This window comes from Ascaphus truei, chromosome 4, assembly GCF_040206685.1.
Source record: "Ascaphus truei isolate aAscTru1 chromosome 4, aAscTru1.hap1, whole genome shotgun sequence".
Classification (NCBI taxonomy): Eukaryota; Metazoa; Chordata; class Amphibia; order Anura; family Ascaphidae; genus Ascaphus; species Ascaphus truei.
In genome coordinates this window covers 124,344,637-124,371,607 of record NC_134486.1, presented here as the reverse complement: position 1 = coordinate 124,371,607, position 26,971 = coordinate 124,344,637, and the positions used below count along the sequence as shown (strand labels likewise).

Sequence of the window (26,971 nt, the reverse complement as noted above, 5' to 3'; positions counted from 1 at the left end):
GCTCTTGCCGCACCTCAGAGCCGTGATGTCAGACGCCTACCAGGACGGAAAGCTGATAGTGAAGCTGCGATTCAATACTGCAGACGGAGGACAATTGGAAGATCCAGGGGAAGGCTGTGAGAGCGGCGACAAATCCACAACACATAATGATTGTGTAACATGCCTGTTTTTATCTAGCACATTGGGACGAGCCTGGAGGGAGACCCACACAACATCACTACCACGGGGGCTGCAGCCCAATCTGCAAAAGGCTTTTTTATCTGTATCATCTTGTAAGTAGGAACACCACTAGAGCCAAGACTTCAATCAATATCTAACCCATTGTTAATACATCTACACTTAAATTTGCACTGTTTTCTTCTTTTTATTCCCCACATATGCTCCTCCTGGATTGTATGAGAAGGAGTCATAGATATTGATCTACATTCCTTAATGGCAATATATGGAGAAACTTTGCTCTATATTTACCCGCTTGCCTCAGGAAGTAATATGGGTTGTAGACAGTTTGAGCACCGAGAGTTGTTATGGTAGGAGCTCTGTGACCACATACAGTATAATAGTTCAATTGATGTCATATTTTATATACGTGTCCATAATGCATCAAATTAATTAACCAGAGCCTTGCTTCAAATGTATGGAACAAGTTTCTTACATTCAGCGCAAATGCAAATGTTCAGAATACTAAAATTAGACCGGTTGATTAGGGTTATTATAGTCAAGTTAATATGCGGTCTTTATAGTGTCTGCAGAATCCATTTCAGTTCCAGAAGGGCCTGTAACACATTTTGCTGGTGCTGAAGTGTTTGAGAAAGCCACGCTCCCAGACACACCTACCATTTGAAGGCATGTTTCTAAAGTTCTCTCTTTTAAGCATCCAGTTCACAGCCTCATTCTGGTAAGGCCTCAGCACTGGAATCAAGGCAGGGTGCTGCACATCTTCCTGCAAAGTCTGATCTTCCTGTTGGTGTGTCTGCCTCACGTGGTCATAAAGCTCTTCAATGTTTTGCCTCTCTAGCTCCCTGTCCGACTCCTCCTCATTCTCTTCAATGATATCTGCAAGTGTATAAAGAAAACAAAAAAACACTTCTATTAACCAGAAATAGCAACTGGGAAGCTCTGAAGTACATATCACGATAGCTTTATCATCAATTTTTGCAGCAGGACAGTTTTTACATCCCTACAATAAGATACCCTAAAAATAATTCAGTGTGCAATTGTAACAGACACTGGGCAGTGACATACTCATTTGCATGCCCAAATCATTACAACGCTAAAAATAAAATAAATACTAACTACTAATCACCTGTGCCACATTTTCCTTTCTAAACTGTAACAGGGATATTAATATGTTGGTTATTACTGCAGGTTAGAAAGTAAAGAAGGAGGAGTATTGAGGGAGTTAGACGCTTTTAGCATTAGTATCATTATATATTTACAAGTTTAGGTAATGGGGGGAAAAAACTCACCCTAATCATGAGCTGCTGCATTAATAAGGAATTGAGACGGGCAAATGTGTAAACATTAGGCCGCGCGTATAGAGCCCGCGACGGGGACGGCAACGCGTGATGTCACCCATCGCCGCGTGCGATAGTTGTATTTCGCTTTGCGGCGGCATCACAGGCTACCAGGCCATTGATTGGTTACAAACCGCGGCTAAATTCCCACACGCGCATGCTGCATTCCTGCACTAGTTCCTCTGTACGCCTCTGGAGGAATACACTACAGTATGTAACAATTAATAGACATTATGATCCTATTTCTTCAATTTGCATGTTTTGATGTATAAACGCAAAAAGTTTTAGTTAATACTTGCTGTCTTCAATTTCATTTTGGAGTCGTTTAATAATTCCCGCACAATCTATAGCAACAACGTACTATGACCTACCTGGTTCTTTGCTGTTTCAAAAATCATATCAATTTTCTTTTCGCTTTACAACGGATATTGCTTACCTGGAATTATAAAGTTATAGAAGTGTTCCATCAGTCTCTGAAAAAGAATACAAGCCTTTTTCATCCTTCCACTTCCTTCACTGAGAAAGTCTGGTTTGGCCAAGCACGATTCCAAAAGGTAGACTCCAACCTGCAAAACCAAGGGTAAAATGAGAAGTGTAAAAGCACAACCTAAGAAAAAAAAAATTGTGTGTGCCCAGCACGCGCTTGTTAAGTGAAACTTCTTTGTCTTTTGTCACTGTTTTGTCACAGAAATTTTATTTGTGATGGTGATGTTTTCAATGAAAACTCAAAACACAATTTCAGTGACAAAACGCAAAGAAGTTTGACTTAGAACGTGTGTGCTCGGCACACACCCCCTGTTTTAGCTATTTGCACTTCTATATTTATACTAACTGTGAATTCCTTGTGTGTCTGTGTGTGTGTCTGTGTGTGTCTGTGTGTGTGTCTGTGTGTGTCTGTGTGTGTCTGTGTGTGTGTCTGTGTCTGTGTGTGTGTCTGTGTCTGTGTCTCAGTGTGTGTCTGCGTCCCAGTGTGTGTCTGCGTCCCAGTGTGTGTCTGCGTCTCAGTGTGTGTCTGCGTCTCAGTGTGTGTCTGCGTCTCAGTGTGTGTCTGCGTCTCAGTGTGTGTCTGCGTCTCAGTGTGTGTCTGCGTCTCAGTGTGTGTCTGCGTCTCAGTGTGTGTCTGCATCTCAGTGTGTGTCTGCGTCTCAGTGTGTGTCTGCGTCTCAGTGTGTGTCTGTGTGTCTGTGTCTGTGTGTGTGTGTGTGTGTGTGTCTGTGTGTGCGTGTCTGTGTGTGTGCGTGTCTGTGTGTGTGTCTGTGTGTGTGTGTGTGTGTCTGTGTGTGTCTGTGTGTGTGTCTGTGTGTGTGTGTCTGTGTGTGTGTGTGTGTGTGTGCGCGTGTGTGTGTCTGTGTGCGTGTGTGTGCTCGTGTCTGTGTGCGTGTGTGTGTGTCTGTGTGTGTGTGTCTGTGTGTGCGTGTCTGTGTGTGCGTGTCTGTGTGTGCGTGTCTGTGTGTCTGTCTGTGTGTGTGTGTGTGTGTGTGTGTGTGTGTGTGTGTGTGTGTGTGTGTGTGTGTGTGTGTGTGTGTGTGTGTGTGTGTGTGTGTGTGTGTCTGTGTATGTGTGTGTGTGTCTGTGTATGTGTGTGTCTGTGTGTGTGTGTCTGTGTGTGTGTGTGTGTGTGTGTGTGTGTGTCTGTGTGTGTGTGTGTGTGTCTGTGTGTGTGTGCCTGTGTGTGTGTGTCTGTGTGTGTCTGTGTGTGTGTGTCTGTCGGTGCGTGCGTCTGCGTGCGTGCGTGCGCGTGCATGCGTCTGCGTGAGTGTCTGCGTCTCTGTGCGTGCCTGCGTCTCTGTGCGTGTCTGCGTCTCTGTGAGTGTCTGCGTCTCTGTGAGTGTCTGCGTCTCTGTGAGTGTCTGCGTCTCTGTGAGTGTCTGCGTCTCTGTGCGTGTCTGCGTCTCTGTGCGTGTCTGCGTCTCTGTGCGTGTCTGCGTCTCTGTGCGTGTCTGCGTCTCTACGTCTCTGTGCGTGTCTGCGTCTCTGTGAGTGTCTGCGTCTCTGTGAGTCTCTGCGTCTCTGTGAGTGTCTGCGTCTCTGTGAGTGTCTCTGTGAGTGTCTGCGTCTCTGTGAGTGTCTGCATCTCTGTGAGTGTCTGCGTCTCTGTGAGTGTCTGCGTCTCTGTGAGTGTCTGCGTCTCTGTGAGTGTCTGCGTCTCTGTGAGTGTCTGCGTCTCTGTGAGTGTCTGTGCGTGTCTGCGTCTCTGCGCGTGTCTGCGCGTGTCTGCGTCTCTGCGCGTGTCTGCATCTCTGTGCGTGTCTGCGTCTCTGCGCGTGTCTGCGTCTCTGCGCGTGTCTGCGTCTCTGCGCGTGTCTGCGTCTCTGCGCGTGTCTGCGTCTCTGCGTCTCTGCGCGTGTCTGCGTCTCTGCGCGTGTCTGCGTCTCTGCGTGGGTCTCTGCGTGGGTGCCTGTGTCTACGTGTCTGTGTCTACGTGTCTGTGTCTACGTGTCTGTGTCTACGTGTCTGTGTCTACGTGTCTGTGTCTACGTGTCTGTGTGCGTGTGTCTGTGTGCGTGTGTCTGTGTGCGTGTGTCTGTGTGCGTGCGTGTCTTTGTGTGCGCGCGTCTGTGTTCGTGCGTTTGTCTGTGTGCGTGTGTCTTTGGAAGCGAGTGTGTCTTTTGTGAGTGTGTGTGTGTCTTTGTCAGCGTGTGTCTTTGTGAGCGTGTGTGTCTTTGTGAGCATGTGTGTCTTTGTGAGCGTGTGTGTCTTTGTGAGGGTGTGTATCTTTGTGAGCGCGTGTGTCTTTTTGAGCGCGTGTGTCTCTGTGCGCGTCTCTGTGTGCGTCTCCCTACTATGCCGCTGTGGAGTCCTCTACGCGTGCGCGCCGAGCTCGGGAAGCATCTTTGCATGCGCACAGAGCTGCCAGCAATGACGTCGCCGACGGCCTCTTCTGCCAGCAGTGATGTCACTTCCGTCAGCAATTACATAATTTCCGTCAGCAGTGACGTCCCATCCGTCAGCAGTGACATCACTTCTGTCACCATGAAGACAATTTACTCCTACAGAAATTTTCGTTTGGTAGGTGCCAGCAAAGAAGTTTCACTTCAAAAAGTGTATTCGACACAAAGAGAAAACAGCACAGCTACAATTGTGACACTGCAAAGATTTCCGTATTGGCCTGAATATAGTGCTGTTTTTTTCCTAACAATGTCCTTCCGAAAACTGTACTCGTATTGTATGCGCAGCTTAACACCTTTTATTTTTCATGTAGAAAACCTTCAAAACTGTAGGGGTCGTATTATGTGTGAGGTCGCACAATATTCGGGCCAATACGGTATATGAGGTGGCAGAGTTTAATATATCTCATTATAATCTATGCATCTTGTAACTCCTCCTATTTTGACACTCCCCTAAATTGTATGTGGATGCACATAGCGCAAAACTTGGAGCAAATTCCTTGATACTGTACATTGAAAACAATTGTGTCAATTGCACCCAAATATGCTTTGATACATCACCCCCAAAGTCTGAATTCTATCTTTGTGAAAGAAACATCACTTTTTAATAATACTTCTCATACTTTTAGGTAAAAGGTTTTTTAACCACAAAGCAACAAATACAACTAGCAAAATACCTTCATCTCCTTCTGTTCTGTAGGTCTTTGATGAAGTGCAATAAGCTTCTTCTTCTGCAGCCACCTCAGATCTTCCAACAACTCATCACCAAGCGAAGACTCCACCAGTAGCATCTCTTCATGGCTGCTGTTGCTACACCCTTCTTTGATTCTTTCATCGTCTATATCCTCATCTCTCTCCTGGACACAGAGCAAAAGCTGAGCTGATCTTGATGCAGCTTTGGTCAATACAAAACTGTGTCCCTGGAAATCACCAATAGTAATTTTCCCATGAGAAAGTTGAAGGCTGAACTCTCCTAGTAAAATCTTCCAGCCGTCATCTATAGGAAGAGGAGAGATTACCATGTTAAGCTGAACAGACAAAGGGATGAAAGCAGTGGTAGATTCTTCAGGGTCTTCTATCTGTACAGGAGACCCTAGAGGCTCTAATCCCAGTTCACAGGTTTGCTTTTCATCAATCTTGGCATGTTCAGCATTTAGAAAACCAAACGATGAACTAGGTCCTGGATCTCCTGTATCCTCGTCCAAGGTAAAGTCCTCAAATTTCCTGTCTTCATGCATATTCCAGCAGTGATGTTTCTTTGCTTCTTCATCAAGCTTGACTGGAGGGGCACGCTTCCTACGACTACTCATTCTGAAAACTTCCCTCACGCCTCTGCAAAAAAAGAAACAAATGTCAGCCAGAAAAGTGGCAAATAAGCAATGATGGAGACTCTTCCCAATACCACAAACATTTGATTTGATTGAAAAGCATTACATATTCATAGATATAGTGCCACTGGTTCAAACGTTTATTATAAACCACCAATTTTATTTTAGTTAAGGAGCTGCAAATATGTGCTTAGAAATCTTCCCATCAAGCATGCAATTATTTATTTATGTTTAGTCTTATTTGAGAAATTTAACAGAAAGAAAGCATACCTTTGACATGCATAGCTATCACAGAAATTGTCAACAGTGTAGAAATTAAAATTTGTATATTCAATATATACTGTGATTTGTATATTGTAAGGCAAAAACACACTAAATGCACTTCCTGACTTGGAATTTCTTGATATTTCAATTAAAAAAAACTAATACAACAATAGACAGGGGTGCCCAATGCTACATCCAATTGACAAAACATATATAGTAATACGTATAAAGTTAAATACTTCAATAATAATATTTTCTTGGTTATTTAGTTAGAACCTTTGGCCAAAGCATCATAAGCCTGGGTACCACGCCAAGGTATAACCAAATTTTGCAGATCCTACACTACACTGTGAACCCTTCCTTTTACCTCTGCATGAGGGGAAAGAACCATAATAGATCCTGTTCTAGTGTAAGACCTGCACAAATTGGTTATACCATGGCGTGGTATGCATCTTATGATGCTTTGGCCAAAGGATCTAACTAAATAACCAAGAAAATATTATTATTGAAGTATTTAACTTTATACTTACTACCATATATGTTTTGTCAATTGGATGTAGCATTGGGCACCCCTATCTTATGTTGTATACATTTGCCATGCTCAGCAGCACTCTTTTTGACATAAATATATATTCATGATGTGGTGGGTGTAGGAGTTTGAGCTAGCTGGGAATGTGTGTATAAAAAAAATAATTCAAGACACCTAATCTTCAGAACTTGACATATCAAAATACCTTCCTTTTTAAATACAGAATATTTTCTGTCAAAAAGAACATTTAAATGGCCTTTTCCTCGGTACTCAAAGCATGTAGTTAATGACTTTTACCCACAACGACGATTATACATAAATACATACATACATACATACATACATACATACATACATACATACATACATACATACATATATACATACATATAATAGTAGATGTGTGGTGCACACTAAAAAGATAAGTGTAAAAACTTAGAAATATACTTATCAGCAGCAGGGGTGCAGGCGAATGGACCAGGTACACCTCACGTCCAAGAACGGTAGAAAATGAAAAGGCCGCAGTACTCTCCAGGTATAAGAAAGTTTGTAATTTATTTACCACATAAGGCAATCGCACGTAACACAACATTACTTCCCAGTCCTTTCTCAAGCTTAGCTGAGGAGAGAGAGTCCTGCGGATTTTTCATTATATTATATTACAGGCATACCCCGCATTAACGTACGCAATGGGACCGGAGCATGTATGTAAAGCGAAAATGTACTTAAAGTGAAGCACTACCTTTTTCCCACTTATTGATGTATGTACTGTACTGCAATCGTTCTATACGTGCATAACTGATGTAAATAAGGCATTTGTAACAGGCTCTATAGTCTCCCCGCTTGCGCACAGTTTCGGTATAGGTAGGGTGCTGGTATTGCTGTTCAGGACGTGCTGACAGATGCATGCGTGAGCTGCCGTTTGCCTATTGAGCGATATGTACTTACTCGCGAGTGTACTTACTCGTGAGTGTCCTTAAACCGGGGTATGCCTGTATATATAATATAGAAAAAGATACAAAAGAGCGCAAAATTATGTTAATATTTAGATTTAAGATTTTGAAAATCACTTTTTGTTATAAGTTACAATGTTTCTATCTAATTATGTCATTGGGTAGGGTTCCTATATTGTGTAGTGAATGTGTTTACTTTCCGTGTGTGGAGAATATATTAGTTAACACCTGAGGGTCATTTTAGTAATTAGGTGTGTGCCCCTCCTATATAAACTCCACACACAGACAAACACATCCCTTGCTAAAGTCATATAGACGAAACCGGTAGGGTAACGTGGGTCTATCCCTTAAAAAGTCTAAACAGACATTTTATTCATATGCCTTTTTAAAGACAATTTTGATACATTGCAATTGCATTTTATTCTGTTCATTTGTCCTCTATACTGCGTTGAAATCAATGCATAGTGCTGCTACCGAGGCATTTCAAGTTTGAAACACCGGAGGTGCAATCAGGACTCATTATAGAACAGCTGAGAACTGACGGAGCTCTATCCACGTGTGCGGAAGCAACGGAGTATTACCACAGGGTCCACCACAGAACATCTGAAAGCGGCGGTGCTTTCTAAGTGGCGACTCTGATTGGGACACTCTCTAGTCTGCACAAAAAAGACATCTGTGAGCGGTTGGCATTGGAAACACGCGGATTGGAGTAACAGCCCCCCAGCCCTGGAAGCAGCGGACACTGTTTACAGTTTTGTCCGATATGCCTGCATTTTCTACTGTGTTGTAAGTAGAACCAGTACTTGCGTGGTGTAACATAAATATATGTACTTCTCCATATTGGCACTCTTTTTCTTATTTTTAGGTGGTCTCATCCCCTATCCTTGTGATCTGGACATTTGCTCATAACTGCACTCTGTGTTTATTAAGTTAAGCACTTTATATTGGTTTGCGCTTTTTTGTTTCATATATATATATATATATATATATATATATATATATATATATATATATACATACATACACACACACACACACACACACACACACACACACACACACACACACACAGTTAGGTCCGTAAATAATTAGACTCTGATACAAGTTTTGTTATTTCGGCTGTGTACCAAAATAAATTCAAGTTACAGTTAAATAATGGGCTTAAAGTGCAGTCTATCCATTTAAATTTGAGGGTATTCACATCCAAATTGGAGAAAGAGTTTAGGAATTACATCTCTTTAATATGTAGCCCCCTCTTATTCAAGGGACCAAAAGTAAATTGGACAATTGACTCAAAAGCTGTTTCATGGACAGGTGTGGGCTATTCCTTCGTTATTTCATCATCAATTAAGCAGGTAAAAGGTCTGGAGTTGATTCCAGGTGTGGCATTCAAATTTGGAAGCTGTTGCTGTGAACCCACAACATGCGGTCAAAGGAGCTCTCAATGCAAGTGAAACAGGGCATCATTAGGCTGCAAAAAAAAAGAACACACTAGTGAGCTCTGCAACACAAAAAGGCCTGGACTTCCACGGAAGACAACAGTGGTGGATGATCGTAGGATCCTTTCCATAAAGAAAAACCCCTTCACAATATCCAGCAAAGCAAAGAACACTCTCCAGGAGGTAGTCATATCCTTATCCAAGTCTACCATAAAGAGAAGACTTCATGAGAGCAAATACAGAGGGTTCACCACAAGGTGCAAACCATTCACAAGCCTGAAGAATAGAAAGGCCAGATTAGACTTTGTCAAACAATATCTAAAAAAGCCAGCCCAGTTCTGGAACAGCATTCTTTGGACAGATGAAACTAAGATCAACCTGTACCAGAATGATGGGAAGAAAAAAGTATGGGAAGGCTTGGAACAGCTCATGATCCGAAGCATACCACATCATCTGTAAAACACGGTAGAGGCAGTGTGATGGCATGGGCATGCATGGCTTACAATGGCACTGGGTCACTAGTGTTTATTGATGATGTGACAGAAGACAGAAGCAGCCGGATGAATTCTGAAGTGTATAGGGATATATTGTCTGCTCAGATTCAGCAAAGTTGATTGGACGGTGCTTCACTTTACAGATGGACAATGACCCAAAACATTCTGCGAAAGCAACCCAGGAGTTTTTTAAGGCAAAGAAGTGGAATATTCTGCAATGGCCAAGTTAATCACCTGATCTCAACCTGCTCGAGCTGAAGACAAAACTTAATGCAGAAAGACCCACGAACAAACAACAACTGAAGACAGCTGCAGTAAAGGCTTGGCAAAGCATCACAAAGAAGGAAACCCAGCGTTTGGTGATGCCCATGTTTTAGCGGGGTGCTGCAGCGGCTACCGGCATTTTCCTCCTCCATTTTCCTCTGCATTGAAAATGGCCGCGAAGCGTCAAATGACGCCGCGTTGCCATGCCTACGGGACGCTACGTGACGTCACACAACATCAAGGAGATGAGGAGGCAGCTTCGGAGCAGACTTGGCACTGGAAGGGAGCAACTGAGGGCGAGTGGGCAGTCGGGGAGCAGACACTTGGAACGCGCATGTCTCGTGCCACGGAGGACGGGAGCTTACCAACCAGAGCCAGGCTTGCCCGGTGCCGCGCTCGTTCGCTGGCCCGCCCGGCGACGCACGGAGCGGGACCCCAGAAATTAGCATAAATGTGCCGAGGACAGAGGGGCGCAGACCTGGAGGTTGCCGATACCCGTCACCAGCAAAGGAGCCGGCGAGGTCTAGAAGTGCCACAGAGCAAACAGAAGGCGGTGCAACATTTTGGCGCGTGGCTGTTGGCACTGGGCAAGGAACCGAACAGAGTGAATGGGGAAGTCCCAGAGGAGGCTGATAGCCTGAGCGCCTCCGGGAGAAGGCACCTGCTAGGCTGCTCAGAGGAGACACAGCCCAACCAGGCTACGGGGGGGGGGGGGTGAGTGACTGAGGGCAGGGGTCTGAGAAAAACTACAACACCAGACTGTGCATCACAGGCCCCAGGAAAGCACAGTGTGCTGCGGCCGAACACGTGGCTGTACATACATACATCCACGCAGTCACACATCTACCCAGTCACCTGCCCAGTCAGTCACCCACCCAAGTGTCACTCACCCACCTAGTCACCCACGACACCCAGTCAGTCAGTCACCCACCCACCCAGTCAGTCAGTCACCTACCCACCCAGTCAGTCAAGTCAGTCACCCATCCAGTCACCATCCACCCACCCACCCACCCAAAGACTAGTCACACACACTGTCGCACACACAAACTGTCACACACACAAACTGTCACACTCTCACACATATGTAACTATGTAACAAGGAGTAATTGTAGTAAAATATAAATGTAATACAATAAACTATTATGTCAAAAACGAATGTTATTAGTTCTTAGGAATTTATTTAAATTTTTTCAAAGTGAGACCAGGGCTTGGGGCGAGTAGCTTTTTAGGTTGGGCGGTAGCTTTTTGAGTAATTTGTCAAGAGAGATTTTATATATATATATATATATATATATATATATATATATATATATATATATATATATATATAAAGCAGAAGGTAGCCGTGTTAGTCCAGTTGCGATAGTGCAGAATAAATGAGTTCTTCAGTATTAGGTGATACCTTTTTTATTGGACTAACAATTTATGTCATAGGACAAGCTTTCGAGAGTTCTCCTCTCTTCTTCAGGTCAGCAATACTGATTTACACAGGAATCAATGCTAAAACAGTGTAGAGAGAAAAAAAAAAAAAAAAAACAGATATTTACTGTAGATAAGGTCGGGTGTTAAGTGTTTGAAGCCAGGGGACAGTGTCAAAGAAAGGTGGGGAGGGGAAGGGATGCTGGGGGGGGGGGGGGAGAGAAAGTGTGGATAAGAATAGAGGCAAGCAGGATAATTACAGACAATTTTGGTAGGGTGTGAGAAAACCCATGTCCACATTAAGTCCTTTGGTTTTGGTGTCAAAGAGTCTTATCATTCTGAGCTCAAATGTTTTCCGTTCTTGGGTGCTTTTAAACATTCCATTGAGGATTTTGATTTTTAAATCATTTATGGAATGATCTGGTTGTGAGAAGTGATGTCCCACAGGTGAGCAGTATCTTCCTTCTTCGTGATGGAGTATAGAGTGTCTGTGCATATTCATTCTTCCTTGTAATTTTTGGCTGGTTTCCCCAATGTAGCAACCTTGGTCACATTTGTTGCATTGAATCATATACACTATATTCGTGGATGTGCAGCTGTATGATCCTTTAACATTGAATGTTCTATGGTTGTGACTGGCTGTGGGATCCTGGCAAATATGTTTGCAGAGTTTGCAGCGTGTGTTGCTGCACGGTTTTGTGCCGTTATTCATGTCTTTAAAATCGTTGTGAAGTTTTCTGCTGACTAATTTTTGTTTGAGGTTTGGTGGTTGCCGGAATGCAAGAATGGGAGGTTTGGGAAAGATTTCTTTTAATGTCGCATCCTCTGTCAGCATGGGTTGCAGATCTTTGATTATTTTTCGTATTCCCTCTAGGGTAGGGTTGTATGTGGTCACTAGTGGTATGCGTGTGGTAGGTTCTTTCTGTCTGTATTGTAGCAGGTGTTCTCGTGGGGCTTTTAGTGCAGATGTAATAGTTTTGGCAATAGTCTTTGGTTTGTATCCCTTCTGTCTGAACGATTCGGTCAGGGTTGTGAGATGCCTGTTTCTGTCTTTAGTGTCAGAGCATATGCGGTGGTATCTTATAGCCTGGCTGTGTATGATACCTTGTTTGGTGTGAGTGGGATGGAAGCTGGAGTTGTGGAGGTAACTGCATCTGTCTGTTGGTTTCTTGTATACAGATGTGTGTAGTTTCCCATCTTTCAGTGTTACTGTCGTGTCTAGAAAGTTTATTAGGTTTGCAGAATAATCCATTTTGAGTTTTATTGATGGATGGAATGAGTTTAGGGACTCGTGGAATTGTTTTAGGTTTTCTTCACCCTCTGTCCATATTATAAACAGGTCATCAATGTATCTGTAGTATTTGTAGGGTTTGTGGAGGCATGTAGTTAGGAATCTTTGTTCAAGATTTGCCATGAAAAGATTGGCATATTGCGGTGCCATCTTGGTACCCATTGCAGTCCCCATTAGTTGTAGGTACATTTCCTTGTTGAAGCTGAAGTAGTTGTGTGTGAGAATGTATTCTATCAGTTTGGTAATTACATCCGCGCTGTATTTCTGATCCAGGGGAGATGTTGTAAGGAAATGCAGGCATGCCTCAATACCATCCTTGTGGGGGGTGTTGCTGTAAAGGGATTCTACATCCATGGTAACTAGCAGTGTGTTGGATGGTAGTTGGTTGATGTTGTTAAGATTATTGAGAAAATCTGTGGTATCTTAATGTGGACATGGGTTTTCTCACACCCTACCAAAATTGTCTGTAATTATCCTGCTTGCCTCTATTCTTATCCACACTTTCTCTCCCCCCCCCCCCCCCAGCATCCCTTCCCCTCCCCACCTTTCTTTGACACTGTCCCCTGGCTTCAAACACTTAACACCCGACCTTATCTACAGTAAATATCTGTTTGTTTTTTTTTGTTTTTTCTCTCTACACTGTTTTAGCATTGATTCCTGTGTAAATCAGTATTGCTGACCTGAAGAAGAGAGGAGAACTCTCGAAAGCTTGTCCTATGACATAAATTGTTAGTCCAATAAAAAAGGTATCACCTAATACTGAAGAACTTATATATATATATATATATATATATATATATATATATATATATATATATATATATATATATAGACCATACGATACCGGTTGCAACACGACATCAAGGGACAGCACGCAGGTAAGTAAATCAAAAATGTTCTATATTTGATAGAAGACACAAAAACCGACGTTTCGGTCCCCCAGTGGGACCTTTCTCAAGGTGGTGATTCTATATATATATATATATATATATATATATATATATGTATATATCTTTTTCAGTGACTGCGAATATCAATCTAGTTTTAAAATCTAATAAGTAACTGAACTTCAACAGCATCTTCCTCCCTCATTAATGCAAGGAAGTACATTTCAAAATAACTATAAAACAGCAGCTGTATGAGCACACTAGTGTCATAAATACTAGGCAGCAATGGTTACATTTACCATCTTTTCCATATAAACTAGTTGCCCGGTTAGTTTGGAAATAGTTTGATTGAGTAGGTGTCATAATGTGCTCACCACAAACAAGGCGTGACCGCAGGGCTGAGGTGGGGATGGATATAAACACCACCCACAGCCGTGTGGGCGCATATGGAGTGTAGGTTGGTCAAGGTAGCCAGGTCTGGATTAGAGAGGTAAGGAAAGTCAATATACTTGCCGGGATCTGCGTTGGAGAGATACGGATCGTTGCAGGTACTATTAGCCGAGATCCTGGTTGGAGAAAGAATAGTCATTTGTACACTGCCGAGGTCAGAGTTGGAGAGGGGCGGATTGTCGTAGATAGCCGGGGTCAGGAGTACGGAAGAGCGGAGTCCAAAACAAGCCGGGTCGATAACAGAGAGCTGTGAACAAGAGGACAAGACAAGACAAGTCTTCTAGGAAGAAATGAACATAACGAAACACTGAATTATGCTCAGCCAATTTGCCAGTGAGGCAGCTGAGCATAAGAAGGAGAGAGCATCCAATAAGAAGAGAGCGATGTGGATGTGTATCAGCAGTGGTGAACACCATTGGCCGCTCCGCAGGACAGATGTGGGGAGGTACCCAGGTGATTTACTAAGGGTTCGTCTCCAGCGCGTGCTGGTCGCGAGCTGAGCGTGCTGGTCGCGAGCTGCGCGTACTCATTGCGCCCCGCTGATGGTGCAGCGTGGGCGGAGTCCAGAGCCGGGCCAGAGAGGGAAGCGTAAAGCTTCGACCAGGGTGCGAGCGCGCCACGCATGGCGGAGAGTTCCCAGAGTGGTGAGAGCAGGAACTGCAGGTGGAGCGAGAGGCACTGGACTGCCGGCAGCGGAGGAAGGTAAGCGGCGAGCATGCTGAGGGCGGCGTGGCTCCTCGATCCTTACAGTAGGTTTCTTTCTGACCAGAGTTGTACATATGGTGCAGGGACAGTGACCCCAAACCTAGCATAAAAATCAAGATAGGGAAGCTTTAGAAAACGGTCCCAGAGACACGAGCTCCAAAGAGAACAGCCCCAGAGACACAGGAGCCCTAAAGATAAACTCCAGAGAGAAAGGACAGGATGAAGTGCACGGAGTTTCAATTACACAAAAGATATGGGCAGGAGAATATGAGGAGCAACTGATATGCATCTTTATGTAATTGAATAATAACTAAATATTGTAACAGTACTTTGATTCAATACAATATTTTTTATATTCGTGTGTGTTTACGTTTCTATGTAATGCTTACCCAAAAGAACCTAAAATACGTACGGCTGTAGTTCTTAGATTTAGCGAGCCAGCCAAGTGATGATTCAGCGTGTCAGACAAACACATTTATAACTGTGGTGTTATAAATCTATCTGCCGTTCAATTAGGTTTGTGTAGCAATTTGAGTAATAGTTTCAAATGATTAAATAATGAAGGGTCTAATGAAAAGATTGCCACGGTCACAAACCCTGAAGCGATTGATAAAAAGTATGAAAGGATCCTCAGAATGATCCTCAGATCCATGATTTCAAGCTCAGGATTATGCGTCTAGTGCAATGACGGAAAAGCACTTTTCCAAATTAAAGGGAAAGACTGCACTGATTTTTGTTACCCACTGGATAGCAGAACATTATAAAATCCTAAATATACAAAAACAAGATTTAGAGCAACAACAAAAAAACATAATTGAATCTCTTAAAATTGCTGCCGGACACTGCTGCTGCTATGGGTTCGAGAATAAGGAACTTCACAGGGAGAATGAACGGCTTGTGGAAAAGCTGAAGGATGCACAGGGCAATTAGGTCTCTGGTCACATCTTCCAGAAATAGACGCTGATCATTCCCACTGTGCAAAACAAAATTAATTACATTTTCCAAAAATAAATAAAGGAACAGTAGGGAAAGAAGAATTTTGTTATGGCTGCTTTTAATGTACCTGAAATTAAGGAAAGAGATGGGTATGAAATGAAGTTGGAGGTTTTAGAAAAAGTTGAAAGAAAGAAAGTATGATTGCGAGACGTATGACTGTGGCATGTATCGAAGGCTGCGTCCCCGCTAGGCGCTGAGCGGTCGGCGCTTACTTACATATATAGATATATATAAGTCCCCGCTCACGCTGTGAGCGCACGCTCGTACGCGGGCACACACGCTCAACCACGCTCAGGAAAACAAAAAAAAATCTAACTTTCCAGCGCACTCAACTACCCGCAATGCCCCCCCCCACCATCCCCCCCATTCCCTGCGCGTAAATGCAGGACACCTGGCGCTCATGCTTGGAGCGCTCTCCATGCATGAGCGCGCTCAGCACCAGCAGGGACTCAGCCTTAGAATGGCCCCAATTTCAACTGAGCACCTGATGGATGCACAGGGTATCACAATTTCAGAAACCACTGTGTATTGTCATCTATCTAGCATGAAGCAAAGAACTTGGGAGCCTAGAGTTTGGGGGTGACCCATTGGATGTTATGATAAGAATTGATCAATGTGAAGGTAGGGTAGCTGGCATCACAAAACTAGGATGAAGCCCAGCTAGCTACCCCTAAATCCATGTAACCTGGCAACCTATGTAAAGCTTATTTCATCCAAATGTATTTAATATCTGGAGGAGAACAGGGAATGTATAATGCACTATGTATGTGAGAATGTATTCCAAAGCACTATTCCCTGTGACAATCCTTTCCTCAGTTTCGTGAATCAACATTGTTCTGTGATGTGATTTGGGAGTCAGCCCTGTAAAGTGTAAATTGGATTATGTGCTCAATTCTAAGATAGCAGACTTGTAATGTGATTTGCATGTGTACATTTCTATGGAGGGGACTCTGTGATTTAATCAGCTGAGGTTCCCGCAGATAAATGTGTATTGACACAATGGTTGGGAGCGTGGAGGTGTTACAGACATTTGGTGAGTGTGAAAGAGTAGACAACCAGGTTTGCTCTGATTGGCCAGCAAGCCCCTGTCCCATGTAAAGGATAGCCACAGGGGGATATATAAGAGACTGAGAGATATTCTGTGAAGCAGTTTAGATCTTGACAGTGACCAGCTGGAGATACATGTCAGAGGGGCTGCTGTGTGTGATCAGCACTCTGATATCCTGGACGAGAAGCGGACAGGGCAAGCCTTCTTGAAGGAGGCCCCTGAACCTAACGAGGCTAGAGTCTACTCCCCAGGCCCCCAGTTGGTATTGTATCTTGTTTTGTACATCTTTGTTTTGTCTGCTGGCGTGCCAGAATAAACCCCATTTTATTCAGCAACTTTGTCCGTTCTGGTGCTAGTGATCCCGGTGGTTTCGGTGTAAAAGTACTTGTCTCCCGTGACAATCAGTTTGACAGAGTCCATAGAAGTTTAAATGATAACATGGATAAGTTTGATGTGATTGTGGCTTGTTTGGATAATGCTTTAAGGGCAAGTCTAGCCCCTGTTGTGTTTATAGATCCAATAGCTAAGCAGCAACTGTTGGAAGTAAGATTAAAAGCCCTACAATTAGATGAGGCTGATCACCATGCTGTTTTTGGAAACTGTGCACAGAGGAGGGGAGAGTCTATAAAAGGGTATGCTGACAGATTGTTTGCACTATATAAATTCACACTGCCAAACGGAATGCAGGGAAATCAGAAAGAATACAATTATAAATGAGCATTAGGAAACAAGACATTACCTTAGATTCATAAATTGGTAGGTTTATCTGTGGCTGTTCAGATTGTGTATTGTTTTGAATTGCTTAAAAAAAGGCCGAAGAAAACACTTAAAGATCAAAATAAAGACAGTAAAGGGAAAGTTTTTGCAATAAACGATCATTCACCCCAAAAATGGTATAGTCAGTACCAGCTCTCAGATAAACCTAATGGAGCCTTTAAGGCTATACATGTGGTGAGGAGGGACATCGTTCTAGGTACAGCATTGTCATTTAACACATTCTAAACAACAAGGTTCAAGATTCTGGGACACAGTGGTAAGAGCAAGTCACAATTGCAGGACTCCCTCTAAATCCTGTATAGCCATGGCTGGTCCAGACTATCTTTCTGCCTTCCTGTCACGTAAGTTCTAATAGATACAGACAGTGATGGGCTACCCTGTAGGGTTTACCCCTTCCCCCTCATGCAGCCTCCCTGAGTGGCAGGAGAGGAGGTAACACTGGGTCTGTGTTGCAGCCAATCATGGTGCAGATCCTGTGCCCTCCCCTTTCTACATTAGGGAGGAAGCACTCCAAATTATAGAGAAGAGTCCTTCCCAGCCAGGGAAGGGAAAGGAGTTCAGCTCTGTCCCTCCTGGGGCTGTTTCCAGCCCAAGATCTAACAGAGCTCCAGGCCTCACCATTATCAGAAGGCCGGAACCCTCCAGACATCTGAGATCCATACCTAACTACAAGGCAAACGCTGTAATGACATCCGCAGTGGCAGCCTGAATAAAGATCCTTTTTATATACTCCTGCCTGAGTAACAGTCAATTAGGTAGGAGTATGAAAGATATGTCGTGGTGGGGACTGTCTTCAGGATCCCTGAAGCCTACTACGACTGGAGGCGCTGATGACACCAAACTGAGAGTCTCAGGATCACCAAAAGCCTGTCCTGTTCCCCAAAAAATCACGGAAGCTCATCTCTCCTGGAGCCAAACAGGTACAAAGCACCACACAGACCTGTAGCCAGGACAAGATCTCCCAGAGAGGGGGAGGAAACAGCGCTACAAATGGAGGCACTGCTAAGATGCAGAAACAGGGCAGGCTTTTAAGGACAGTGCAGCTGGCAGCCCAGGAGAGTCAGGGGCCAGGCCCATGATGCTTCCTACACCTGGATCCCATATTTTGAGGCATTTTGATACCTTAAGGCAGGGGTGAGCAAACTTTTTATGCCGAGCCCCCCTTTTCATCCATGAAATTTCTCGGGCCCCCCCTGCCTGATGTAATCAAAATCACATGACGTCAGCGCACGTGAGCTGGTTCAGCCAATGAGGGCGAACCAGCTTTGTGACGCCCCCGCCACGCGTCTACAATCTCCTGCAGCCAAGTTCACAAATCGCGTGGGCTGCAGGCGTGCGCGCAGGCAGTATACTAGTATTGGATCACTGTTTATTTTATTGTTTGCTGGCATCTGGTAATATGTTTTTTTCTGGTGCACAAAGGCAGTCCATTTGAGGGGGCATTCATCCACCTCTTTGCTACATCCCTTCCCTCTCCCATTTGCTTTCCCCAGTGTCATCCACTCCTACCTACCAGATTTATGTATTATTTATTTATTCCTGTGGGATCAGGGAACCCCATAACCCCCATAACCCCATAACCAAACTCAAGGGGGGTACTGATGAATCTCCCCTGCTGATCAATACTCCGAAGTGACCCCTCTGACCCAAAGAAGAACCCTCAGCCCCCCAAAACTCATCCTCCCAAGCCCCTCAATTCTGCCATCTCTGCCTGACCTTCATCCCACTGTTTAGCCATTGAGTCTCTCCCTCCCCCCAGTGTCTCTCCCTCACCTTCCCCAGTGTCTCTCTCTCACCTTCCCCCCAGTGTCTCTCTCCCACCTCTCCATCCCCCTCCCCACAATGTCTCCCACCTCTCGATGTCTCTCTCCCCCTCCCCCCTCCCCCCAACATGTCTCCCACCTCTCCATATCTCTCCCCCCAATATTTCTCCCACCTCTCCATGTCTCTCTCCCCCTCCCCCCAATATGTCTCCCACCTCTCCATGTCTCTCTCCACCTCCCCCCAATATGTCTCCCATCTCTCCATGACTCTCTCCCCCTCCCCCCAATATGTCTCCCACCTCTCCATGGCTTTCTTTTTTTTCCCCTCCGCCCCCCAATATGTCTCCCACCTCTCCATGGCTTTCTTTATCTCCCCCCAATATGTCTCCCACCTCTCCATGGCTCTCTTTCTGTCTCCCACCTCTCCATGGCTCTCTTTATCTCCCCCCAATATGTCTCCCACCTCTCCATGGCTCTCTTTCTCTCCCACCAATATGTCTCCCACCTCTCCATGGCTCTCTTTCTCTCTCCCTCCCCCCAATATGTCTCCCACCTCTCCATGGCTTTCTTTATCTCCCCCCAATATGTCTCCCACCTCTCCATGGCTCTCTTTCTCTCTCCCTCCCCCCAATATGTCTCCCACCTCTCCATGGCTTTCTTTATCTCCCCCCAATATGTCTCCCACCTCTCCATGGCTCTCTTTCTCTCTCCCTCCCCCCAATATGTCTCCCATCTCTCCATGACTCTCTCCCCCTCCCCCCAATATGTCTCCCACCTCTCCATGGCTTTCTTTATCTCCCCCCCCCCCCCAATATGTCTCCCACCTCTCCATGGCTTTCTTTATCTCCCCCAATATGTCTCCCACCTCTCCATGGCTCTCTTTCTGTCTCCCACCTCTCCATGGCTCTCTTTATCTCCCCCCAATATGTCTCCCACCTCTCCATGGCTCTCTTTCTCTCCCACCAATATGTCTCCCACCTCTCCATGGCTCTCTTTCTCTCTCCCTCCCCCCAATATGTCTCCCACCTCTTCATGGCTTTCTTTATCTCCCCCCAATATGTCTCCCACCTCTCCATGGCTCTCTTTCTCTCTCCCTCCCCCCAATATGTCTCCCACCTCTACACACACAACACACAAATACTTACTTTCACTTTTAAGCCTGCTTCAGTCCCCCATGTACGCTGAAAACTGGGACAGGAGGAGGAGGGGCTGTCTGTGTGCAGTGAGAAGCCCCGCCCCCACAGCAAGGCAGACATCACACAGAAGCAGCCTCAGCACGGAGCTTCTGGCCGCCCGTGCACAGCTCTGCCCGCCCCCAGGTTTCTCCGCACGCAGCCCGCGCCCCCGCTACATAATCGTGCGCCCCCCCAAGGGGGCGCGCCCCACAGTTTGCGCACCGCTGCCTTAAGGCACAGGAGGACAGGCTTGAGGAAGAAAACTTCAAACATCAAAATGAATGGGACAGGTTTAAAGACGAATTAGACATTCTAAAAGCAGAATGGTCTATAATGAAGGGAAGAAAAGTTGGCGAGTTTGCAGCAGGCGTAGAAGCAGAACATTCAGCTCCCCTTCTAGACTTAATTTAGGTACTTGATTGCTGTGGTCCTCATTGTTAATCTTTGGATTATTTCATGCAGTCTAATCTAAAATTGACAGATTATATGATACAATCTGATCAAACACTAAAGGGAAAGTGTATGTAAAGGCTAAACTGTGAGGTTTTATTTGTCCTGTGTTTTGTTTTTCATTACAAAAAGCAAAAAAAAAAAAGACCTGAAGAAGCTGCAAGTGAAATCAGAAAAGAAACAATTAACATTTTTGCACTTAGTAGAGGGTTTCTTTGAGTGCCAGACACATCCTTTAGAAGCCATCGACCTAACCAGTTCTTAAATAAAGGATAGGGGACCTTTCGTTTTTATTTTCATTTAAAAAAAAAAAAAAGAAAAGCCTCTAAATGTAATGAATACAGTCAGGTGGGTCAAATACTAAATGATTATGTTTTTTATTTTATTCCCTAATGGCTGCACTGCTAACTAGCAATTAATGCAGGTTGAGACAAGAATTATTGGATATTGATATTCATAACTGTTGCCTGTAGTGAGGCTCATGCATGATTGGTTGGGTTACAACTGTTTTAAGCACCACTGTCATAAACAGACCTCATATTATATTTTTTATTTTATTTCGCAAAGCAGTTCCTTTTTATTTCAGTTTTACATGGACTACATGCTGCTATTGTAGACCTGAAAAGCAGACACAAGTCTTGTGTGTGTCGGAAGCAGTCAATCTGTGTGTATTTTTCTTTAATTTATTTACTATACTGGAACCAGGGTCACGTGAAGTATGAATAGCTCCAGTTAGCTTTAACTCATGTCTTCCCTCTTCCAAAGCATCACAAGTCCTTATTGTCTTTCTTAACTTTGTTGCAGAAGGAGAAAACAAAGGATACTTGTAGGTGTAGTGTGAGTAGTGAGTGCTTCTCTATCTGAATGTTTGCGTGAGGTTAGACTACGGTAAATCAGAAAGGCCTTGCCAGGGTAATAGCAGGCAGGTCTGTACTCACTGTGTTCTTGGGTGGAAAAGGAAGTGAGGAGCAAGGGTCACACTAGAAGTGAGATGGGACAAACTGTCAGCAAGGCAGGGGGAGGGCAGAATACCCCATTCTGAGAAGGATCTCAGAGGTTGCTATAGCAACTCACAGACCTCATGAGCAGAGGCAGAAAATGCAACATAGTGATACATCACACAGGCACTGTGTGTGTGTGTGTGTGGAACAAATACATGCAGCTGAACTTAAGGAGCTGACAAGCAGAAGCTGCAAAGAAGGGGGGGTGGGTGATCAGAGAGCAGAAATGGGCTTACTTGTTCCATGACATTTACATTCTTTTTAACTTTTACCAAATACCGGTTTTACATTTTTATTATTTTTTCTATTTTCCAGGGTGCAAAATAATATTTAAAAAAAAAAAAAAAACACCTCACTTGACATACAACAATTTGCATAGCTACAGAAGTTACATTTGTGAATCTCAATCTTTTGCTTGTGTAAAATCTACATTGTCTCCAACTCTAACGCCTTTGAGGAGTCATAGTATGTTATAGAGAGATGGGTTAGCAAGGGTTGAGGAATAGCTAGATCTGGGATGCCCACCAGAAGTTAAAGAGACAATCAAAGCCATCGGATTTTGTTTGCAAATGTTTTTTTTAAATGTAGCATTGAAGCAGGGCGTCTTCGGAGCTTAACCCCATTCATTTCAGCTCTGGGGAACCCCTGCTTCCAGAGATACTTACCCCCAAATTAAGTGCCGGTAGCAGCACTCCTCAGCTGCCAATGTTCACAATATGTCCTCTGTTGAAAGTTTTCGCTTCCTGCGGGCCAATAGGAAGCCGTGACATCATCAGTGCGGCTTCCTATTGGCTCATGTGACGCAGGAGCTTTAAACTTTAAAGTCCTGCTTGCTCAGCCGGAGCTGTCATCAGCACCTACTTCAGAGGTATCTCCGGAAGCAGGGGGTCTCCTGAGCTGAAATGAATGTGGTTCAGCTCCGGAAACTCCCTGCTTCAATGCTACACAAAAAAAATAAGAATATTTGGGAAACAAAAATGTCTGTCTTGAATTGCTCCTTTAAAAGATAACAGTCAAAGGATGTGACGTAATTATGTTTTGGGTTTTATTTCATCTAATTTCAGATATCAAGATTTGGAAGCGATATGGAAATTACTCAGACAGGGATGAGAATATATACCATTTATGATTGGACTTAGATCACATTGCATGCTTTAAGAGTAGTGCATCTTCTAATTTCCTGAAACCACATACAGATGTAGCAAGGCTTAACGTCAGCGGTGCCGCGGAGCATAATACAACAGATCCGCTCCAAAATGAATATGCAAAATAGAAAACTAGTATTCAATCATGATGAATAAGATATCATGCGTACAGTATATAAGGAGAAAATGTTCTGACGGGAACCATCACCCTAACAAAGTGACGTAAGTCATGTAGAGCGCATAGTCGTGCCTTGGGCCGCCTCCTGCTGTATCTGTGTCGCATTTACTTTGATTATGCTTGAATAAAAGCTTTCGACTTTGCACCCTCATTTTGGGGCAGATTCATTTTAATATTGATATTGTGAGACCAGCATTGAATGCTCGCTGACTCCACTTATCGTTGCATGAGCTGCACTACAGACAACAGTTATGAATATCAATGTCCAATAATTCCAGACTCCGTTTACATTAATTGTAAGTAAGCAGTGCAGGCATTTTAGAATAAAAATAAAGAAATAAATAATAATTGAGAGTTTGGCCCACCTGACTATATCCACTACATTTAGAGGCTTTGGAGGGTTCGAGTCATTAGGATGCCATTCTGTTTCTGCTGCATGATATTCTCATCGGGCAGTCGGTGTTGTTATAAAACTGATTATTTGATCTGTTTTCTCAAAATGATAAGAAAACCAGTAACTAGAACATGACATGAACCAATACAATAGATATAGAGAGGTCTACCGCTCACCTAATACTTAGATATTTATGATGAAAAGTCACAAGGTGCATAAGGGAATATATTGAATCTATATACACATAGGAGGTAAAGATTGGAGAAAACCCTTCCACCACAAGAAGCCCTCAAAAATTGCACTCATGTGTAGTACTCAAATGGAGGATAGCATTGATCCATGATACATATTATCCTATACTACCAGTCATAGTGAGTGGAAAAAACAAAAATAATAAATCTTTAATAATTATCTACAAAAACCACAGGGTGTAATATACAAGCGAAGTTTAAAATTACGGCAGTGGAATATGCCTAAAAAATGGGGAGTACTCATATATGTGGGAAGATATTCTTAATCCCCACACAGGGTTAATACTCACTGAGTAAAGAACCTTCACCACAGTTAATCACAGTGCAGGGAACTAGAATATACAGCAGGGCCCCGGGAATACAGCGGGTTCCGTTCCAGGGGCCCGCCGTATTGTGAAAATCAGCGGAAAGAGGATCCGGCGATTTTCTGTTCTGTGCATGCACAGAACGGCGTTTTTGCCGTTCTGCGCATGCGCGGCCTACGGTCTGCGCGCGCAAACTACGGTATGCGCATGCGCGCCAGGCGCAACCGCCCATTCTGGGCATGCAAGACTCGGAATTAAAGATGGCAGCCCCCTTCTCGATGCTGCCGTATCAGCGGATCGCCGAGAAGCGGGGCCCTGCTGTACCTGCGTAGTAAATGTATCCAGGGGATATTACCCTCTAGGTATAAACACTCAAAGATACACTTGCTCACAATGTATGATGCATGAATCAGATGTCAGAAATGTATCCTTATGTATATATTCCTCTCTAATGTGTCTTGGGGGAGCAATCCTTGCAAGGTTACACAGTAACAGATAGGTATAGTTTAACCTCTTGCTACATCCCTAGACATTGCACCCTCCTGTTGGTATAGACACAAGATAGAATAGAGCTGGAAAGAATATATATCTTAGATTGGTAGATTACCAACTCTATTTGACAACAACACAAGATCGGATCAAAGGTAAGTTGCTGCAACAATCATATCCTATATATAATCTCCAGTGCATGCACTTAGCAATATCTATAGATGCAAGATATGACAATACAGAATATGCTAGTGCACCTTGGACTGTCACTGGAGCATTGTAACTAATATCGTGGTAATACACGTAATACATATAGCTACAATGTAAATAGGTAAGTAAATCAATGACCAAGGCAGCGTTATACAACCAGATATCCGCGTTAGTGTCGTCTTGGTTCCCCGTGCTGCAGTTCCACTGCCGACGCCGTGATGACGTCGCTAAAATCCAACGGATCGTTTCACGTGAGATCCAAGCTTCATCAGGGTAGGAGGAGTCACCTCCTGACTCGCGAAACGGTCCGTCGGATTTTAGTGACATCATCACGGGGGTACAGTAAATAGTTGGCCAAACTACTGTACTGATACTTTAGCTGTGTCTCCAAAAATCAAATAGCTAGGCGAAAAGGCTCCGAAACATCAAGGTTAACTTACCTATGTTGACTTTTAATGAAAGGGACCCATCTAATAAAAAAAAATTTTGATCTGTCCTCTAAACTGTAACATGTTCTGATACTGCAGATGCTACTGAAAGTGTATGCAGAGTTCTGCATAATTACCGAAACAATGTGTCCCCACATTAAGGAGGTTCCAGTCTAATTATTCCACTCTGAAGTCAACTGAAACTTAAACATCTCAACTCAAAATGGTCATCTTTAAATGACATCATGTAGCCACTACATTCTTAACTGTAATATTACAGTACATGATCGGGGTGAAATCTGATTGCTAATAGTGGAGCCAGGAAGGATTCTTCCCACCCCGTATGATACAGACAGACAAAAACCTCTCTGGATATTGGAAAAATATCTTACTCAACTGGGTGGACATAAATCTTTTCCCAAAATTATCTACTGTTATTATGTAAATAAATGTAATTGCATACAAATAAAATTTCATTTTACAGATGTAAATATCATTTTGTTTACACATTTTTTTTTTATTCAAAAGGCACTCATGCCCACTTTGCAAATCTAGAATTAAACTTGCCTTGAGATTTGCAACATTCCTGCATTGTCTAGAAAACCATGTAAAGAAATGTGATATACAGTACTGTCCAGTGTAGACCGTGGGGAATCAAGGTCAACACACAGATAATGAACGGATGCAATGTGTAAACTGATTGTTATCTTTTTATTTTATGCTATTTTCTATTTTTTTTACAGAGGACATTTATTTTCTACATCAGATAAAATAGATCAATATTTTAACAACAACAACAACAGTTGTTATTCGCAATCCTACCTCCCAGAAGAAAGGTGCAGCAGCTGGATCCTTTCAGTGATGTTGCAGGGCTATTGGAGAGCAGAGGTTGGAATATCAAAGGGACCCCCTCATCACCCCAACATCATTTTACAGTCTGTGATACAGATAGAAGCACAAAAGGACAAGATTTGAACAGGATCAGCTGCTAGGAAGAAGTCAGGAAGAACAATAAACTAGTCATCAGCTCCAGAGCAGCCAATGCGAGCCTGTAATTGCCATCACTAGCACAAAGCAACATGCATTGCTGGGAAGAGATCGGTGCAAATGTCCGTCCGAAGCAATCCCGCGGCACAACAAGTGTTAAAGGTTAGGAGAGACGAGGATTCCTGCGGCTGCCGGTGTGTTTAGGCGGCCATCTTTGTCTTGGGAAGTGGAATAGTGTTACGTAACTGCTTCCGCCTCGGTCAGAGACGAATGAGCGGCCATGTTGGATGTGGGCACGTTTGTTATAGCAGGCACTGTTCCAGGTTCTGTGCAGCAGAGTTTTCTGCCTGCAAAGAGAGTTCGGTTTATACAGTAGCATTGTCCTGCAAAGAGAGTTCGGTTTATACAGTAGCATTGTCCTGCAAAGAGAGTTCAGTTTATATAGTAGCATTGTCCTGCAAAGAGAGTTCGGTTTATACAGTAGCATTGTCCTGCAAAGAGAGTTCAGTTTATACAGTAGCATTGTCCTGCAAAGAGAGTTCGGTTTATACAGTATCATTGTCCTGCAAAGAGAGTTCGGTTTATACAGTAGCATTGTCCTGCAAAGAGAGTTCAGTTTATACAGTAGCATTGTCCTGCAAAGAGAGTTCAGTTTATACAGTAGCATTGTCCTGCAAAGAGAGTTCGGTTTATACAGTATCATTGTCCTGCAAAGAGAGTTCGGTTTATACAGTAGCATTGTCCTGCAAAGAGAGTTCAGTTTATACAGTAGCATTGTCCTGCAAAGAGAGTTCGGTTTATACAGTAGCATTGTCCTGCAAAGAGAGTTCAGTTTATACAGTAGCATTGTCCTGCAAAGAGAGTTCAGTTTATACAGTAGCATTGTCCTGCAAAGAGAGTTCGGTTTATACAGTAGCATTGTCCTGCAAAGAGAGTTCGGTTTATACAG

General features: G+C 43.7%; 1 protein-coding gene across 1 annotated transcript in view; it reads right to left on the bottom strand.

Moving 5' to 3' along the window:
* Window positions 1-26,244, bottom strand: part of SHPRH (SNF2 histone linker PHD RING helicase) — a 107,798-nt gene extending 81,554 nt beyond the window's left edge. The window contains exons 1-4 of the mRNA XM_075596539.1: window positions 25,858-26,244; window positions 5,080-5,734; window positions 1,951-2,080; window positions 835-1,053 (exon numbers count right to left, since the gene is read on the bottom strand). Coding sequence (XP_075452654.1) covers window positions 835-1,053; window positions 1,951-2,080; window positions 5,080-5,712 — 982 coding nt within the window. The 5' untranslated portion in view covers window positions 5,713-5,734; window positions 25,858-26,244. The remainder of the gene's footprint in view (window positions 1-834; window positions 1,054-1,950; window positions 2,081-5,079; window positions 5,735-25,857) is intronic.
* Between the last annotated feature and the right edge of the window lie 727 nt (window positions 26,245-26,971).